The 21,186-nt window shown below is 37.0% G+C and overlaps 1 protein-coding gene across 6 annotated transcripts in view; it reads right to left on the bottom strand.

Annotated features, from left to right (window-relative positions):
• The window catches only part of Pds5b (PDS5 cohesin associated factor B), a 167,381-nt gene that overhangs the window by 75,655 nt on the left and 70,540 nt on the right, over positions 1-21,186 (bottom strand). For all 6 annotated transcript variants that reach the window (XM_090342241.1, XM_090342242.1, XM_090342246.1 and 3 more), the window contains 5 exons: positions 17,977-18,071; positions 11,599-11,744; positions 11,138-11,289; positions 7,644-7,757; positions 992-1,073 (listed from right to left, as the gene is read on the bottom strand). In XM_090342241.1, the coding sequence (XP_090198367.1) occupies positions 992-1,073; positions 7,644-7,757; positions 11,138-11,289; positions 11,599-11,744; positions 17,977-18,071 (589 nt within the window). The remainder of the gene's footprint in view (positions 1-991; positions 1,074-7,643; positions 7,758-11,137; positions 11,290-11,598; positions 11,745-17,976; positions 18,072-21,186) is intronic.

The raw sequence follows: 21,186 nt of genomic DNA, 5'->3' as shown, positions 1-21,186 counted from the left end.
TTTGATTGCAATCTCACACAGCAGGTTTGCTGGGCATATGATCTACATACTTAACATCTGGCTGGTATTAAAACTTCAGTAATGCCTAAAAAAATGAAGAATAACTGCATACACCTACATATAGATGTATATAACACTTTTTCATATTTGTCCAGAAGAAAACAAATTAGGATAGCCCTAGAGAACAAAGAAACATCTTCTTACTCAAAGATTACAAACTAAAACACACTGACTTATTGCATGCAATACTGTTTCCACTAGTTAGGAAGAAGAAATCAGTAGAATCACTGTTAGTTAAGTCACCTATTATGTAAGAAAACACATTCTAGCAATCTTAATTTTAAATGACTAGGAATGTTGCTTTTCAGATAAATTATACCTCTCATATGATATCATTCTTAAAAGAAAAATCAACTTAAGAATCCAACCGTAAACAAATGAAATACACGTTTACTGGGTAAATAACATTCAATGATGTATGATGTAATTATAATAAGGTTAATAAAACAAAATGACTAATATTAACTGTAAGTAAAAACATAAACATACTGAATAATAATTACATGATTGCATAAACTTACTATAACCACAAAAGCATGTAAAGATGCTGGGAGCAACTCAGTGGGACAAAATAGAATGCAGTATTTGCTCTATGCTTTAAGCTTTCATTAATACTAAATTTTTGCTTCTTTATCTTCAGCTGCCAAAAACCTTCATTTTGAGCATGGAAAAACAAATTCTCTTAAAAAAAAAATTCTCTTTCATCTTGGGAGTACCTTTGTAAATTACAATAAATTAATTTTTAAATGTTCCATACAACAAATTTCTTCAAATTTGTAGTTGTGTAAGTCAGAAACCTTAAATCTACAGTCACTCTCTCCACAGAGTTAACTCAAAGAAGCATTGTTCAAATTGTGTATATATAAACAAAGGTCCATGTTGTTTTATAAAATGTCATCAAAAGAAAGCTTTTCTTTAAAATCCAACATACTTTGGGTTGCTTAATTAAGTCAAGCAAATCCTTTACTTGATGTCGAAGCAGATTCTGACATTTCCACATTTCATTCAATGCTCTGAAAAGTATAAACATAAAACAGGTTATAAATTCTTTCATCTACGTACTTGTAAAAAATAAATTTCTGATATAAAAATTAAAGTGATAGGGTAAAATTCATAGGAGTAAGCAACAAATAACGAACAGAGGAAGAAGAAATCAATGTAACAGATAATAAATAGTAGGGGCTAAAATAGGGATGTATTCTCATTTTATTGTGTTTGATATGAAAGCAGGTATTTGTACATAAGGGGAAATACTTAACTGAAAATTATAAACTGAGAAATAATGAATAACTGATGAAGGAAAGTCCTAAAGGTAGTAAATTGCAATAGAAAACAAATAAAGTTGCCATAAAAGAATGAAGAGCCATAGTGGCTCATGCCTATAATCCTAGCTACTAAGGAGGCTGACACATCTGAGGATCAAGGTTCAAAGCCAGCCCAGCACCAAAGGACCTGAGACTCTTATCTACAATTAACCTCTAGAAAGTGGGAAATTGGGCTGTGGCTCAAGGGTAGGGCAGTAAGTAGCCTAGAGATGAAGAGCTCAGGGAAAGCGCCCACGCCCAGAGTTCAAGCCCCATAACCCGCCAAAAAAAAAAACAAAGAACAAAAAGAATGATGAAAAAACTTTTTCCCAAAATAGGTAGCATATATTACTTTTAAATTTTAAACTACAATTATTTATGCTATGTGAATAGCATATTCTTTACATATGGAAAAATTCTGATTTTTTTCCTGGTAGCATTGTTGTATAGAAATTTAAATCTAAAAAAAAATTATATAGGTACTCAAGAAATATAGTATATCCGAGAATAATTAATGTTGATGTTATAGAATAGCAGACCCGATCGTATTTTTAATTTTTAAAGAACATTTAAAAAAAATATTTTCCATTTCAATTACTTACATTTCTATCAAAACTCTACTACACCAATATGAAACAACTACTAAATGATAAACATCTACTAAAAAAAATACAAAGGAAGTGGTGCTGTGACTCATGTGGTAAAGTGCTAGACAATGTTCAAAGCTGGAGTTCAAGCCCCATGACCATCAGAAAAGAGGGGAGGGGAAGGGAGGGGAGGGAAGGGGAAAGGAGGGGATGGAAGGGAGAGGGGGGGAAGAGGGGAGAGAAGAGGGGGAGGGGGAGAGGGAAGGGGAGAGAGGAGAGAGAGGAGAGGGAAGGAGAGAGAGGAGAGAGGAGAGAGAAGAGAGAAGAAAAAGGAGAGGAGAGAGGAAAAAGGAAAGAAGAAAGGAGAGAGGAGAAAAGAGAAAACAATTAAGTTTAATTTGAGAGGTACAGTGGCTCACACTTGTAATCCTAGCTACTCAGTAAGCTGAGATCTGAGGATCGGTTCAATGCCAGCCCGGGCACTAAAGACTGTGAGACTCTTAACTCCAATTAACAACCAGAAAATCACAAGTGGGTCTGTGGCTCAAGGGGTAGGGTGGTAGCCTTGAGCTGAAGTGCTCAGGGACAGTGCCCAGGTCCAGAGTTCAAGCCCCAAAACCAAAAAAAAAAAAAAAAAAAAAACCAACAACAAAAAAAAAAAACATGAAATAACCTTGTTTCTTTTCAAGGAAAAAGAATGGCTTAATATTTGTATCCATCCCTTTAACAATGTTTTCAAAACTACCTTCAGATTTTATAAAGGAGATTAGCTACTTTAAAAAGTTGTAAACAGAGCTGCAATGAACATCATTGTGCTAGTGGATTTAGTATGTCCTTTTTTTCTGGACAATTGGATAAATGCCAAGTAGTGGAATTGCTGGGTCATAGGGGAGCTCTTTGTTTAGTCATTTGAGGAACTGCCAAACTGCTTTCCATAGTGGTTGAATGAGTTTGCACTCCCATCAACAGTGTAGTAGTGATCACTCCTGGCCACATCCCCTCCAGCATCTGTTGTTATTAGATTTCTTGATCCTGGCCATTCTAACTAGAGTGAAGTGGAATCTTAAGAGTTGTTTTGATTTGTACTTCTTTTATGACCAGAGATATCGAGCATTTATTTCTTCATGTGTCTATAGCCCATTTTTGTTTGTTCTTCGAAGACTCTCTAAGTCTTTGGCCCATCTTTTAATGGGATGGTTGTTTCTTTGGAGATTAGTTTTAGAGTGATTCAATTTTTTGAGCTGTTGATATATTTTAGATATGAGGCCTTTGTCTGTTGTATGGTTAGTGAAGATCTTCTTCCACTCCGTAGGTTTTCTAGTTAATTTGCTAGCTATGTCCTTTGCTGTCCAGAAACAAGGACATATAAAATCCACTAGCACAACGATGTTCACTGCAGCACTATTTACTATAGCAAAGATATGGAACCAAACCAGATGTACCTCTATTAATGAGTGGATCAACAAGATGTGGTATTTATACACAATGGAATTCTATGCTGCTGTCAGAAAGAGCAACACTGCCCCATTTGTAAGGACATGGAAAGAGTTAGAAAAAATCATTATTAAGGGCTGGGAGCCTGGCCTAGTGGTAGAGTGCTCGCCTAGCATGCACTAAGACCCGGGTTCGATTCCTCAGTACCACACACATAGAAAAAAGCCAGAAATGGTGCTGTGGCTCAAGTGGTAGAGCTCTAGGCCTTGAGAAAACCAAGGACAGTACTCATGCCCTGAGCCCAAGAATAGGCAAAAAAAAAAAAAAAAAAAAAAATCATATTAAGTGAAGTAAACCAGACTCAAAGGAACATAGGCTCAATGGTTCCCATCATTTGTCATAATCAGTAGAAACCTTGGGCTCTACTAGCAGAGATTTACAACAGAACAAAACCTAGACACATAGGACCATATAGGATGACACTAAATGAAAGGCCCTCCAGGATATAGAAACAAAAGCCATATAATGAGTGATTGTTGTCCTTAATGTACTATGTTATCTCTCATCTCTTTTGCTATCCCTTGGTTATCTCATATTGTTACAGTATTTCACCTTGTTATCTGATATATTGTATAAATGCTTGACTGGTTACTTGAAATTGGATAGTGAAGGGGGGAAAACAACATAAGAGAAGGGGAGGGGGAGAGGGAAGGGGAGGGAGAGGGAGAGGGAGAGAGAGAGAGAGAGAGAAATGGGGACCATGACATGAGAAAGGGTATCAATGTTTGTGAAGTAATATATACCTTCTATCTGGTGAATATAATGTAACCGTTCTATTAATTACACTAAAAAATATGGAAAAAAGTTGTAAACAAATCAATGTACTCATTGAAAAAGAAAAACAGTACCAGTAAAGTAACAGTATTAGGTTATTTTCATTTCATAAATGAAATTTTCAATACCCTATTACTTTAAAGCTAGTAGGGAAGTTTCAAAGGTTTCACAGGCAAAAGTTATGAATGTAAAAATCAGAAGCACAATTTTAATTTCATCAGATGATTATGGAAATTAGTAAGAATTACATAATTAAAAAATCAATTAAGGTAACAGTAATCATCTGTGCATTCAAAAATAAATGTGAATTCGAAAGTCAATATTCACTTTTTTATAACTTATCATTACTTGTAATTTCTGAAAGATCCTGATTCTGAACCTTGCTACACTTAAAAGAGGAAATTTAGTCTATTTCAGGAATTTCTTAATTTACATGTGAAATCTCAAGCAATACTGAAAACTGAAACTGTGATGACTATTGCTAAAATCAAAAAGTGACCATCACTAGGAATTTATGTTAAAAAGTATGTAAGGGGACTGTCATCTAACGTATGTTAGATACAACTACTAAATAAGACAATTTGCAAAAGAAGCTCAAGGACAGTGCCCTGAGTTCAATCCCATAACTGAAAGGGAAATAAAAAATTTTCATTAATTTGCCAGGCACCAATGGCTCATACATAGAATCCTAACTACTCAGGATGCTGAGCTGTGAGGATCACAATTCAAAGCTAACCTGAGCAGGAAAGTCCAGCACACACTTATCTCAAATTAAGTATCAAAATGACTGGAAATAGAGCTGTGACTCAGATGATAGAGCACTACACCCTTGAGGAAGAGCAAGAGTGGGGTAGTGGCAAGCTCAGAGATAGCACCCAGGCCCTACATTCAAGCCCCAGAGCTGGCATTTTAAAAAAATTAAAGTCGGACCAGGGGTTTGGCCTAGTGGTAGAGTGCTTGCCTAGCATGCAGGAAGACCCGGGTTCAATTCCTCGGCACCACATACGTAGCAAAAAGCCAGAAGTGGTGCTGAGGCTCAAGTGGTAGAGCAGTAGCCTTGAGAAAATCCAGGGACAGTGCTCAGGCCCTGAGCCCAAGCCTAGGACTGGGGAAAAAAAAAAAATTAAAGTCAGGTGCAGTGGCTCACGCCTGTAATCCTAGCTAGTCAGGAGGCTAAGATCTGAGGATCAAGGTTCAAAGCCAGCCCAGACACAAAACAGGAAGTGGGGCTTGGCTCAAGGGTAGGGTGGTAGCTGAAGCGCTCAGGAACAGCACCCCAGGCCGAGTTCAAGCCCCATGACGCACAGACACACACAAAGCTGGGCACTGGGTGCTGTGGCTCAAGCTGAAAAGCTCAGGACAGTGCCCAGGCCCAACCACAACAACAACAAAAAAATTTCCATTAATTATTTTTCAACCCTTAAATTTGTATCTTTACTCTTTTGGGGTAACCATTTAAGTTTTAACATGTACATCTGACATGGCTGATATGACTGCCAAGATTTTTATAAAACTAAATAATATTTAGAACACTTAATGTTTATTACTTACCTATTTTCTTACATGCTGTTATCTGACAGGGTACACCTAGTATTCAAAACTTCACAAAAGCATGGCACCACACAATTAGACCAGTGGTCTAGTCCCTCTAGCTCTGTCTAGGCATGGAGGAGGTATGGAAGCAAGGGTTCCAGGGACATTTGACAAAGCTCACATATGGTTCCAGTGTACGGGTTAAAACAGATGCTGCCAAATTTTAAACCCTCACCTACTTTGTTGGCAAAGAAAACGTTGTTATTACTGTTTTTATTATCTTTGGCTACCTAGATATGCAAAACGATTTAAATTTTTTGCTACTTCTTCCACACTAACCTTCTCTTTGTGGATTTAATTTCCTTAAGCAAAATATTATTCTTTATAATAATTTTTCCACAAGGATGGATAAGTGCCAATTCTCAGGTTTACTTAAATATAACTTTTAATCATGAGTCAAGATGGTCAGATTTACCATTATTTCCAACAAATTTGAGTTTCAAATAGGATAGATATAACATTTCATTCAACTTAGAGGCTACTGATTATATCATGAGGAAAATAACCATCAACTAGTTATGATAAACCCAATAATTCCAGGATGCATTTAAATTTGTTATATAAATTTATAACAAATAAAAACAAATGTTGTAATAAAAATATTTTTGTGGCTTTTCCTTATGCTAAAATGCAACACTGCTAAGACTATGTTGCTCAAAAATTTGTGCACTACTGCCTACCACCATGATATAAACCAAGACCATGTGTGAATAAGTTAGTATTTTGGAGCTGGAGTTTAGTCTAGTGGTAGAGTACTTGCCTACCATGCATTAAGACCTGAGTTCGATGCCTTGGTACCACAACAAAGAAAAACTCAGAAGTAGTGCTGTAGCTCAAGAGGTACAGCTCTACCCTTGAGAAAGCCCAAGGACTTTCAGTGCTCCAGCCCTGAGTTTAAGCCCCAGGACTGGCAAAAAAAAAAAAAAAAAAAGAAGAAAGAAAAAGAAGAAAGAAGGAAGAAGAAGAGGAGGAGGAGGAAGGGGAGGAGGAGGAAGGGGGGGAGGAGGAGGAGGAGGAGAAGATGGGGCCAGGAGTTTGGCCTAGTGGTTAAAGTGCCTGCCTAGCATGCACGAAGCCCGGGTTCGATTCCTTGGTACCACATACCTAGAAAAAAGCCGCAAGTGGTGCTGAGTCTCAAGTGGTAGAGCTGTAACCTTGAGAAAGTCCAAGGACAGTGCTCAGGCCCTGAGCTCAAGCCCAGGACTGGCAAAAAAAAAAAAAGAAGAAGAAGAAAGAAGTAGTAGTAGTAGTAGTTTTTTGTAAGGGACCCTTTTTTAACATATTAAATGAAACAGAAACCAAATTAAAAACTTCTGAAATATGCGTATTATATTTCTTGGTAAATATCTGAAGAAGAAAAAAAAGCAAATTCTTCAATTCTACATAAACGATTTCTGTCTAGTTTTAGGGGGCTTTTGATCAGTTGTAGGGCTTGAACTCTGGGCCTGGGTTCTGTACCAAAGGTCTTTAGCTCTATACTACAACTCTACCAGTGAGCCACAGTACCACTTCTGTTTTCTGGTAGTTAGAGATAAGCATCTCACCAACCTTCGTGCCCAGGCTACCTTTGCACTGTGATCCTCGGATCTCAGCCTCTTAAGTAGCTAGGATTACAAGTATGAGCCACCAGCACCTGGCTCCTCTATCTCATTTTTGATTGCTTTTATTTAACTTAATATTGTTGAAGGCATTTTTTAAAAAGTTCTTTCTTGTGTCTTAAGTCTTTCAACAGCATTTACACTGCATAGTTTACACGTAAAAATATAAGCGTCCATGTTTTTTCTAATGTATTGCAAAAGATGAAAAGAAGAATTTGACATCTGAGACATACTTCACAGCATTTAAATCCAGTGTGGCATACAAATAATACAAGCATTTCATCCGTTCTGTAGTTTCCAAATTGTGGGGGACCATGTATTGAGCAAAGATCCGTTCAACAAGTAATCTATAAAAAAGAGAGAGAGAGAGGGCAAAGTACTGATTGTTAAATGTACTACATCTGCAGACAAAATTACAAAATATGGTTTAAACCAGGCATAGTGGCTCCCGCCTGTAATCCTAGCTACTCAGGAGGCTGAGATCGGATGATCGCAGTTCAAAGCCAGCCTGGGCACTAAAGACCATGAGACTCTTATTTCTAATTAACCACTAGAAAACCGGAAGTGGCACTGTGGCTGAAGGGACAGGGCGGTGGCCTTGAGCTGGAGGGCTCAGGGACCGTGCCCAGGCCCAGAGTTCAACCCCGCAACAGACTTCTCCCCACCAAAAAAAAAAACAAAACAAAACAAAACTTGCCAGGTGCAGTGGCTCACACCTGTAATCCTAGTTACTCAGTAGGCTGAGATCTGAGGATCACAGTTCAAAGCCATCCAGGCAGTAAACTTCATGAGACTCTTATCTCCAATTAATCACCAGAAAACCAGAAGTGGTGTTGTAGTTCAAGTGGTAGAGCAGTAGCCTTGAGCTAAAGAGCTCAGGGACAATGCCTAGGCCCATAGTTCAAGTCCCACAATCAACAACAACAACAAAAAAAAACCCACTTTATGAGACCTGCTGAGTAAAGGCAGAATTGCCCAACTGATTCTTTCTGTTCAAGAATCCAGGAAAAGTACACCCCTAATACCTAAGCAAGTTAACTATGGCATCATAAACTTGGTCAAGATGTGGATCAGGGACTCAATTCCCTGACTGTTTAATAAAGAACAACACCAGGTCATTCTAATCACCAAATACTAAATTTCTGTACATTAAAAGTTTACCAGGAAAACTTGCTAAGTTCTTTGCAGTTTTCACAGAAATCAACATATGAACTGGAGGTGTCATTCCATGGTAGAGGACATGCTTAGCAAGTGTGAGACTCACAGTTCAAAAGCCAGTATCTTTTATTAAGAAAAACATATACTTTTTGAGCTATCATAATGACCTAACGTGAACAGAGATACATAGTTTAAAAGTCAAAGAAGTCCTTCCTCTTTTATTTCTTTTATTAGATGCATCAAGCCAGATAGGACAATATCACTGTCACTGCTGGTTATTGCTTCCAGAGGAACCTAGAAGGAGACACCACCACCAACATAAAACAAAAAGTCATAGGAAATTATAAACTCAATCTCTCTGTACTGATTATATATATATATATATTCAAAAAGTCTAACAATATACTTATACAAAATGATTTTATAACATAACTAAAAAGTTTCTTAATGTGTATCCTAATTAGTTTCTACACAACTTTAAAATGCTTCTTTTCTCACTCAGACTTTGCCATAAGCATAATCATTTGGATCCAACCAATAATTTGTCAACTAATCAACTGTAAATAGTTTGGAGGCTCTATTAACAACTAAATGGATATTATCAATACAAGACCTATTTTTAAACAAATAACGTAGGAGGAGGGCTTATTTTTTTGTTGTTGTTATTCTTTGTTTTTTGCCAATACTGAGACCGTAATTCATGTTTCACCTTTTTTTTGTTGTTTTTTCTTGTTTGTTTTAAACTCAAGACTGAAGCTCTACTCCAGTCATACTTCCAGTTCTCACTCTTTGCTGGTTAGGGAAATAAGAATTTCACACAGGTCCAGTACGAGTGCATGCATGTGCGTGTGTTTGTGTTTGTGTTGGGAGGAGGGGAGTTCTCACAGGCTTATCAATCTAGATTGGCTTTGCAGTGTGCTCCTCAGATCTCAGCCTCCTGAGCAGCTAGGATTATAGGAGTGAGCCATCAGCACCCAGATAAATAATATAATTTTATACAAATGTATAGCCTGCTTTTAGCTTTAAGAGGAGTTGTTTTTAATTTTCTAAAATCTAAAGTTTAATTTTATTTTTATTTGCCAGTCCTGGGACTTGAACTCAGGGCTGAGTACTGTCCTTAGTCTCACAGCTAGAGCTCTACCACTTGTGCCACAGCACCACTTCCAGCTTTCTTTCTAAGTATGTGGTACTGAGGAATCAAACCCTGGTCTTCATGCATGTTAAGCAAGCAAGCACTTTACTGCTAGGCCAAGTTCCCTAAAGTTTATTTTCATTTGACTATTACTTGAAAAAGTTAATTGTAACTAAATTAAAGTTACAATCATATAAGTCCTACTTTTAAATACTTTTCTGTTCAAATATAGTGAATGATAATGAATATAAAAGCTATACCCATCCCTAATGTTACATATACATTTACTATTTCATTTGTATAAAAAAAAAAAAAAACTACTGGCTCCATTTATCCTGTATTAAAAACTAAGGAAGGAGCCAGGAGTTTGGCTTAGTGGTAGAGTGCTTGCCTAACACGCACGAAGACTCTGTTTCAATTCCTCAGTATCACATATATACAAAAGTCAGAAGTGGTGCTGTGTCTCCAGTGGTAGAGCAGTAGCTTCTAGGAAAGCTCAAGGACAGTGTTCAGGGTCCTGATTAAAGACCCGGGACTGGCAAAAGAAAAAAAAAAAAAAGTTTGAAGTTATAAAGAAAATAGTTGTACAAAACAACAGATCAGGAAGTTATATCCAGGGCCAGGAGTTTGGCCTAGTGGTAGAGTACTTGCTTAACATTCACGAAGACCCAGGTTCGATTTCTTGGTACCACATACATAGAAAAAAAGCCAGAAGTGGTGCTGAGGCTCAAGTGGTAGAGCTCTGGCTTGAGAAAGTCCAAGGAAGTGGTTGGTCCTGAGCTCAATTCCAGGATTGGGCAATAAATAAATAAATATAATAATAATAATAATAATAAAATTTAAAAAATAAGCAAATCACCAGATACTGGGCTGGAAGTCTGGCTTACAGTAAAGTGCTTGCCTAGCATGCACAAAGCCACAGGTTTGATTCCTTGGTACCACATACACAGAAAAAGCCAAAAGTGGTACTGTGCATGGTTCAAGTGGTAGAGCTCTAGCCTAGGGAAAGCCCAAGGACAGTGCTCAGAATCTAAATTCAAGCCCCAAGACTGGGGGCAGTGGGGGGAATATATATGATGCATGCGTGCATGCGTGCGTGCATGCATGCTCATGCTCAGCTTGGTGGCTCATGCCTGTAATCCTAGCTACTCAGGAGGCTGAGATCTGTGGATCAAGGTTCAAAACCAGCCCAGCACAATAAAGCTGAGAGACTGTTAATCTGCAATTAATCTCTAGAAAAAAGGAAGTGGGGCTATGGCTCAAGGGTAGGGCAGTAGCCTTGAGCTGAAGAGCTCAGGGAGGGTATCCAAGCCCAGAGTTCAAGCCCCATGACGACCCCCCCAATACAAATTCAAATCACCAAATACACACACACACACACACACACACACACACATTTAAGTGTGTATGTGGATATATATATATTCCTTAACTTACCGATCATCAATACTATTTTGATAATATATGTGCAGCAATTTGTCCTTGATCCATGATATCTGTTTTGCAGCATCTTTTCCAGCTGCTGATTGTAAAGCATACTTCTTATATATTTGGGCAAGTCCCATCATGGCCTCTTTACGCACTCTCCACTTAAAAATAAAAAGTTCCATTTATAATGTAAATATGCTGTCATTACATAAATTCACTAAAGACTGCTAGTGTAGTTTTGCATTTTGCTTACTATAACAGACAAAACCCTTCCCTTTAATGTAAAAACATTTTCATTATATAAATGCAGTTCTCCATTTCCCCTCATTTTATACCATATTATATTCTTTAATTCTAAGGTGCTGACTATTAATAAATAATTATTAGAGAAAATTAGTATTTCCAATTAAATTTAGAGTATGAAATTAAAGCTCTAGTAGCAATTCTAATAACTACTTATTCCTTCTTACCCGTTTGTCTAATGTTCGCTCTCTCACAAAATTCAGTAAGTGATCATTGACGAGAAGAATATCCTTTTTAGCAGCTGTAACTATGGACACAATCACATCATGTCTAATAGCTTCCTCTGGGTCATGTGACCTCACTTTGAGATATTCTGAAAGAGAAGCTTTTCGTTGATTAAAATTGAAACTTTAACAGTTAAAATATTTTAAAAGATTGCACAATCACAGCAAAGCCAAAACCTGAATAAAATGTTCAGCATTTCAAGAAAAAAAACTGATCCTGAAAAAAGAGAAGAGGATTGCCAATCCTTTACTAAAAACACAGGACATACATGTAATTGAATAGTAAAATTTTCCTCTGGGTGGAAGCTGACTAGGTAGTTTCGAACCAAATTAGCTGAGTTGTATAAATAAAGAAGTGTGTATCAACAATTTAGCATTTCATTTTTCCTGGCTACAGCAGCTCAAATCTGCCATCCTAAGGGAGGCAGAGATTGGGAGACTGCAGTTTGCTCAGGCACAAAAGTTCCTAAAATGCAATCTTAACCAATGGCTGGGCACAACTATATACAACAAAAAGTAGGAGGATGTGCCAGGCACAGTGGCTCACGCCTGTAATGTTAGCTACTCAGGAGGCTGAGATCTGAGGATCAAGGTTCAAAGCCAGCCCTGGCACAAAAGAACCTGAGACTCCCATAACCTCTAGAAAACAGGAAGTGGGGCTGGCTCAAGGGTAGGGTGGGTAGCCTTGGGCTGAAGAGCTCAGGGACAACACCCAGGCAGAGTTCAAGCCCCATGAGGCCCCAAAATAAAGTAGAAGGATGTCAGCTGAAGCTGTTCTGGTCACAAAGTGGGCTCTTATTTCAAAATAATCAATGCAAAATAGGGGAACTGCTAGTAAGTATGAAGCCCTGAGTTCAAACTTCAGTACCACTAGAAAAAAAAATTCACTTTGTTTTTTTATATAAATGGGTAAAATAATGGGAAAGGGCTAACATATATTAACCAAAGAAACCTTTATTAAACTGAAAGAATAAAGTTGGAATACTAGCTACCAAGAAAATGAACAAGGAAGATGACAAAACAATTCTATTATGTGAACATTAAAAAAACAAAAAGGGCAAAATAAACACAGAAGAAAGAACGAACATTTAAAATTGATCAATCAGTAGAACAGGTTCTTAAATGCAAACTGTGGAGTTCACACCTACAATGAGTAATATGAAATAAAATTAACACACTTTAACAATGAGATCTAAGGAAGTATTTGCAATAAACATATATTTAATAAAATACTGATCATCTATTTTTATTTAGAGACCAGTAAGAATAACAATTTGCTTACCTGGATGCATTTCGATTAGTGAAAATAGCCATGCTTACCCACTAATGTTGATTGTGAATTAATGTACTTCTCCATAAATTAACACTTAATTATATTCCAGAGATGGCGATTACTAACTGTACCTTAAAATCAGTCTACTTTCAGCATTTTACACTAACACAAGCTATTCTAATGGGGAGAAAGTGCTAATAAAACAACACAACTACTGAAGAAATGCTAATGTCATCAGTTATCTTATCCAGTAAATAGCTTTTAGTACTATCATCTCAAATGAAGCATGTTAATTTGATCAAGCTCATCTCCTCTCTAAGATAAATACAGTTTTATACTTCATATTTCAAGCAACACATTATTTTATGTCACAGGAAAAGAAAAGAAACTCACCAACAATTTTAAGCATCATCCCAATTTTCCTGAACCAGTCATTCAACTTAAACATGTATACACAAAAGCTATTAGTTCACAGACAGAAGCCATGAGAAGACATAGCAGAGAACATGGAAATTCAACAAAGAATCTGCCAAACTCTTCAAAAAACATTGAACCTGTGCCCCTCAAAATTTGGTTGAAGACTTAGAATGAATATTAAACAAGGTCAACAATTAAAGACTAGGTGTGTTTGAGACAAACGTTTATTTCTACACACATGGGAGAAAATACTAAAATGCTAATGCTTTGTTTGGAGAAGGGAAAATTTTGTTGTGAATTAAGGGCTCTACTCATGCCAGGTTTTACCAGTTCTTATGTTTTTGGCCTCAATAACTTTACCTAGGCTGGTCTCAAACTCTATCTTCTCATTTATGCCTTCCAAGTAGCTGGAATTTATAAGAGTCTTACTACCACCATATCCTATGTAAAATATTGTTTTACAGACTTCTGTCTGTACTCTCAGCTACTCAGGATTGAGAGGAACACAGTGACAAGGCTAATCCAGGCAGAGTTAGCAAGACCAGTAATATTAGTGAATTTGACTCAAAGGCAGCCTCAAGTAAACACAAGAGACCTTCCATGAAGAATAACAGCCAAAAAGGGGCAGAGGGTGTGTCTCAAGTGATAGAGCAGGCACAAGGCCTTGAGTTCAAATCCCAATTTGCCTAAAAAAAGAAAAACAAGAAATCATAGCAGCAGCAGCAGCAGCGGAAGAGGAAGAGGAGGAGGAAGAAGGAGGAGGAGGACGAAGACGATGACGACAGGCAAGCTTATAACTCAGAAATCTTTAGAAATCTCAGGCAACAAGAGAAGGAAAAAGATGAGACTACAGATGAAAAGTAGTTGTGGGCTGGAGTCTGGCCTAGTGGTAGAGTGCTTGCCATGTATGCACAAAGACCCAGGAGGTTCGATTGCTCAGTACCATATACATAGAAAAAGCTGGAAGGAACGGGCGGAGAGTTTGGTCTAGTGGTAGAATGCTTGCCTAGCACACACAAAGTTCCTTTGTACCACATATACATAGAAAAGGTCAGAAATGGTGCTGTGACTCAAATGGTAGAGCTCCAACCTTGAGAAAGTCAAGGACAGTGCTCAGGCCCTGAGCACTGGAGCAAGCTCCAAGAATAACAAAAAGTAGCTGTAAATTTGCATGAACAGTAGGAAGAAACCTGGACTTTGTCTTAGCCAACCACAAAGAGGCTGAATACTAGAAAAATAATATAACATAAAAATGCCATAAAAGCTGAGACTATACATTACCTCCAGGTAAAACATTCAAAACTATGATAAGGACTAAAAAGGTTACTGGTGGACCAGGAGCGTGGGCTAGTGGTAGAGTGCTCATCTAGCATGCATGAAGCCCTGGATTCAGATTCCTCGTACCTCATACTCAGAAAAAGCCAGAAGTGACACTGTGGCTCAAGTGGTAAAACGCTAGCCATGAGCAAAAATTGTCCAAGACAGTGCCCCGGCCCTAAGTTCATGCCGCAGGACTGGAAAAAAAAAGTTACTGGTAAATTTATTCATATCTACAATGTATTTTTATTTGGCCAGTAGTAAATTCTACATTTGTGTCTGACTATAGAAAAACATACTCATAAATTTTATGCTTTATAAAAGAAAAATCAAAGACAGCCTGGACAGTAAAGTTTGAGATTCCATCTCCAATTAACTAGCAACAAGATAAACTGGAGCCATGGGTCAAGTGTGAGATGTCATACTAAACTAGGATCATGCCAACTGAGAACAAGAACACCAACTAAGTCAGTATCAACTCAAAGACCAACTGAGAACAAGAACACCAACTAAATCAGTATCAACTCAAAGACCTCAACCTCAGCCTCAGCCTCAGCCTCAGACCTGAACTCTGAAACTATTGCAAGACAGAATAGAGGAAATATTAGAACTTACAAGTATAAGGTAGAACTTTTCAAAATAGTCCCAGGAACACAACAAATATTAATGAGACTTGACAAATAGGATTACATCACTTTAAGAAGTTTCTGTACAGCAAAGGGTAATTACCGAAGTAGAAAGAACTTCAGACTGTGGGAGACTATCTTTACCGGCTATAAACCTGACAGAGGCCTAATATCCAAAATATATAAGGAGTTAAAAAAATTAACTTCCCCCCAAAACTAATAAACCAATCAATAAATGGGCAAAGGAGCTAAACAGAGATTTCTCCAAAGAAGAATGAGCAATAAACACATGAAAAATGCTCAACATTCTGGAAAGGAAATGCAAATCAAAACAACTCTATGATTCCAAACAACTCTATGATTCCATCTCACCCCAATTAGATTGGTCAACATGAGAACTGAATCCACAACAAATGCTGGCAAGAATGTAAAGCAAAGAGGGAACAGAGGAAAACCCTATTGTACTGCTGGTAGGAATGTAAACTAGTGCAATCACTCTGGACAGCAGTCTAGGGATTCCTCAAAAAACTAAACATAAAATTTCCCTATGACACAACCATACCACTCCTGGGCATCTATCCAGACCATTACAAGCCAGGATATAGCAAGGACACTTGCACACCCATGTTCACTGCTGCACTATTTACAACAGCCAACTACGGAAACAGCCTAGATACCCTACAATACAGGAATGGACCACAAAAAAAATGGGGTACTCAATGAAATTTTATTCATCCATTACAAATAATAATAATCCAGAGAAATGGATGGACCTAGAACAAATCATGTTATATGAGGTAAGCCAAGCTCAGAGAAACAAATGACACATTTCCTGTCATACGTGGAAGCTAGATCTAAAATACAACTGGACATGATAACTTATACAGACTAGGCATTCACACACAATCAAGACTAAAGAAGGATACTCTTAGGGGACAAACCCAAAGGTATAACTTCACTGAACATTCAAAATATTATTTATCAAAATGAATTCTAGGAATTAGAAACATGGTTTTATAGTATGTGGTAGTGGTGGTGGCGGCAGCAGTAGTAGTGGTGGTGATGGTTGGTTTTGTTTTTGACCTTTTTTTTTTTTGGGGGGGGGGGGGGAGCCGGGGAGGTAGGGTTGTGTCGAAATGGAGGAAGGGTGACAAATGCAGCCATGGCATTCAGTATACACTAGCAGAAAATGAATTGTGCAACTTGTGGGCAGGGACAGAGGGAGAAACTGGGGAAAGGGGAAGAAAGGGATGGCATTATTCAAAAAGAATTATACTCATCTGACTTATGAAATGGTAACCCTTCTGTAATAACAATAATAAAGAAAACCAGCTGAGAACAAGACTCTGAGTTCAAGCCAGTACTAGTATCCTTTCCTGCCCTCCAAAAAAAAGCACAAAAGAAAATAACCCACTTTACACATAAAACAGAAGACAAGAGAATAGCAAAGAAATAAACAGTAGTTTAATTCATTCATTCATTAAAGAGCAAAACAGAAAGCCATACAATAAGCAAGTTCGACTCTATCAAATTCAAATAATATTTCGAGAAAATGCTGTAGGTACATAATAATTAGATACATATAGAGGATAGTTATAAAAATATGAACAGGTGGACCAGGAGTTTGGCCTAGTGGTAGAGTGCTTGCCTAGCATGCACGAAAACCCAGGTTTGATTCCTCGGTACCACATACACAGAAAAAAGCCAAAACTGGTGCAGAGGCTCAAGTGGTAGAGTTCTAGCCTTGAGGAAGTCCAAGGACAGGGCTCACGCCCTGAGCTCAAGCCCAGGACTGACCAAAAAAAAAAAAAAAAACCATGAACAGGCTGCAGAACAAATCACTGCATAATTATATAAAAACAGGAAGAACATTTTCTGAGAAGGGGCATTTTCACTGTGATTTATGTTCTTATCTTTAACCTCTTAAACACAGAAGATATAGTAACAGTTTTGCAGGAAACATGTTTTATCTATACTTCCTAAACAATTTCCTTGTTCTTAAAACCTATAGGCAACAGATAACCTTATTAATACAAAAATTTGAAGGTGTAAATTGCCTTAGATTTTTTTTAACATTTAGCACCATTAGTTTATAATCACTTTCCATTTAAGTTCTTAAAATATTAAAGAATGCCCCTAAGAATGTATATTTAAGTAAGATCTACTCAAACATAAATGCTTTTTAAAAATATTTAATTGTAAGCTAAGAAACTAACTGCTCAAGAGGGCACTACTTCTTATAAAATGTTTCTAACCTGGCTGGGTGCAGTGGCTCATGCCTATAACCCTTAGCTACTCAGGAAGATGAGATCTGAGGATAAGGGTTCAAAGTCAGGCCCAACACTAAAGACCATGAGTCTATTATCTCCAATTAATCACTACAACAGGGGAAGTGGGGCTGTGTTTCCAGGGAGAGGGTGACAGCCTTGAGATGAATAGCTCAAGGACAGCCCCCAGGCCCAGAGTTCAAGCTCTATGACCCACCAAAAAAAAAAAAAAAGGAGTTTCTAATCTACACAGGAATACTATAAATATTCTAGCTTCAGAAAATAAATTACATGATGATAAATTGAAACAAGAGTTTACTTTTTACCACCAATTCACCCAAAGATTGTTCTCTATAAAACTTATTATTATATTTTCACCAAAGAGCATGTGGTAGTATTTGTTGTTACATATAAATAGTACCTGTTAAATCCTTTGCTAAGTCAGGATGGTTCATGAGACAATGGCTAGCAAATTTCACGCATTCCAGGCGGATTGGTACATGGATGTCGTTAAATCTGATAAAATAAAAAGGCAGAGCAATTTTTAAAGTAAGAAAAACAAAGTTTATTCACACAAGCTTTATTAATACTACATGTATACTTAATAGATTCATATTTAATTTCACAGTAAGAAAAACCAATGTAGGAGGAAAAGCTAAGATGTAAAAAACAGAATGACAAACTTCTATAAATAACTTTCAAGTATACATTCATAGTGTATGTATATATTCTTTACATATGTATATATTGCAAATAAATATTACATAAATATCCTACCATGTTTCAAAAAACATTTTCCCTCAACATATTATTTATTTTTTTTTTTTGCCAGTCCTGGGCCTTGAACTCAGGGCCTGAGCACTGTCCTTGGGCTTTCTCAAGGCTAGAGCTCTACCACTTGAGTTAGAGCACCACTTCTGGTTTTTTTTTTTTTTTTCAATGTATGTGGTACCAAGGAATCGAACCCAGATCTTCGTGTATGCTAGGCAAGCACTCTATCACTAGGCTAAACTCCCAGCCACATATTATTTCTTAAATACAGGATATCCACAAGTAAATGATAAATCTCACACTGAGATTCTAAACTATACCCCTGTTATATTTTCACTAGTAGCAAAGCCAATTGTTAATATACATCTAAATATGACGTAAATATAAAAATTAAAATTCTCTAGTGGTTATTCAATTTAAAACTGTTTTAACCTTAGTGTTTCCATCTCTCTTTTGCCTTGTAGTTTATGGAGTCAGTGTGTGTATGTATGTACATGCACATGCATATGTGCAACTTCTTCCAAGTTTAGATTTCTTTAATTCTATTTTGCTGATGTCATTAAAAGGTTCCCTCATTTCTTAATCTTAGAAATCAGCAGTTAGGTTTTAGAAACTTCACCACATGAGAATCCCATTTTCTTAAGTTTCCAACTCTATTATCTTTAAGTAGTTACATAACAGAGTTTGTGATTTAACAAAACAGTTTATTAATACATTTTGATCAATTTCACCCCTTTCAAGATTCTCACTCATCATCCCCTGCCTACCCCTTTCCTCACTCTTATAAAATGAATGCCTTTTCTCAGGCAAGACAAGCAGTATTACCTTCCTCAAGAAACATATGGTGTCTAGTCATCTCTCAAATACCAATATTCAAAGTATAAATTTCATCAGGGAAAGCAAAACAGCAATTGAAAAAAAAATCTTTTTCTTTTTTTTTTTTTGCCAGTCGTGGGGCTTGGGTTTTCTCCAGGCTAGCACTCTACCTACCATGTGAGCCACAGCAACACTTCCAGCTTTTTCTGTGTATGTGATACCAAGGAATTGAACCCAGGTCTTTGTGCATGCTAGGCAAGCACTCTACCACTAGGTCAAACTCCTGGCCCTGAAAAAAATTCTTTAAGGTACATAAAAGTAAAACAAAGATTTCTGTCTACACCAAAGTATTTTCAAAGTACTGCCTTAATTCTGTAAAATTAAAAGGTTCACAAATCCAGTTTCTAATGATTTAGAAATAAAATTTGGCATTTATATGAGAAAAGTCTTCCAAATCAATACGAAATAACTCAAAATTTCTTAGTTTATTAGAAAAAAAAGTATTTTCCCATTTCAATACATCTTACTTACATATATATATATATATATAAAATAAAATATGAGATGTTTTGACTCCTTAAATTTGGTGAGGCTCTGCTGGTTTCACTTTGGGGGTGTTTTCTTTGTAATATTTTATGTAGTACTGGCATACTAGGCAAGTGTTATGTCACTAAGCTATACTTCCTACCCTAAAACTTGGTAGTATTTAATACTGCGTGAGTTTTATGTTATTAATATATTAAAAGAAAAAATATAATAGGTGGCATATTACTTTTCCTTTGGAAATAACTAAAATAAAGTCTGTCTAAAATTGTTTTGATTTTAAAATCCAGCCAATAGCTGGCTATATGGCCCTTCTGTGTATGTAACAATTCCATCAGCCACCTATATCCGGCCAGGCTTGACGCATGACTTGGGCCCTTAAAAACCCAGCGTAAGAGCTGCTCGGGGTCACAGTGTCAGCTCCCGAGTCTGCATTGTGTCCCTGGCCAGTCAGTTCAACATCTACTTCCCCAATAATTTCACCTTTTATATTAAAAAAAAAATCCAGCCAATATCTATACAGGCATGTATCACATAGTACTTCAGTCATCATCAGGTCACACACACAATAGTATTCCATTACAATGATATCACCAAGGGATGTTTTAGACATCTTAGTTTGTGTAAGTCCTTTCTCACAGTGCATTTCTGTGGTTACATGATGCACGACTATACATTAGAAGTATATTTAAAAGTATATTTCTATCTCAAAACATTAAAGTCTTGAAATGCAGCTGCATAATCTGATGACATCTATTGTCCAAAAAGAGGTCTAAAAATTAAATCATAAAGTAATATTTAATGAGCTCAACTTCATTAAATATTATTGGTAAATGTCAATTAAAGCTAAGGAATAAGATTAGGAATCTAGATTTTAACATGTATAAGAGAGGGAGAGAGAATCACTTAACAAATTAGAAAAATTAGATGAAAGGATTAGATTTACTATTAGTAAGGCTGAGATTTGAGGGTAGCAGTTCAAAGCCAGCCAAAGCTGGAAACATAATGAGACTCTTATTTCTAAATAACCACCAAAAGGCCAGAAGTGGAGCTACAGGTCAAGTGGTAGAGCACTAACCTTGCAAAGTGACAGTGCCCAGGTACTGAGCTCAAGCCAGTATATAAATTTCATTGATTGAATACGGTTGAAATAAATAAATGACTGGAGGTGTGACCAGTAGTAAATACCCACCTAGCAAGGACTTGAGTTCAATCCCCAATACACCAAAATAAATACATTAATAAAATTTAAAAACTGATAGCTGTTCCATTGGAAATAAAAGTGGTGACACTGGCACAAGGATTTCAACACAAAGAAAATACAATAAAAGAGTCTTTAATCCCCATCTGTTAATAACTTCACAGCATTCTTTGTTATGACAATAATTAGAAGGAATTGGGGCAGGGAGTTTGGCCTAGTGGTAGAGTGCTTGCATGCACAAAGACCAGGGTTTGATTCCTTGGTACCACATACACAGAAAAAGCCAGAAGTGGTGCTGTG

Source organism: Megascapheus bottae, chromosome 11, assembly GCF_031878675.1.
Source record: "Megascapheus bottae isolate mThoBot1 chromosome 11, mThoBot2.hap1, whole genome shotgun sequence".
Lineage (NCBI taxonomy): Eukaryota > Metazoa > Chordata > Mammalia > Rodentia > Geomyidae > Megascapheus > Megascapheus bottae.
This window is presented reverse-complemented; position numbering and strand designations above follow the sequence as displayed.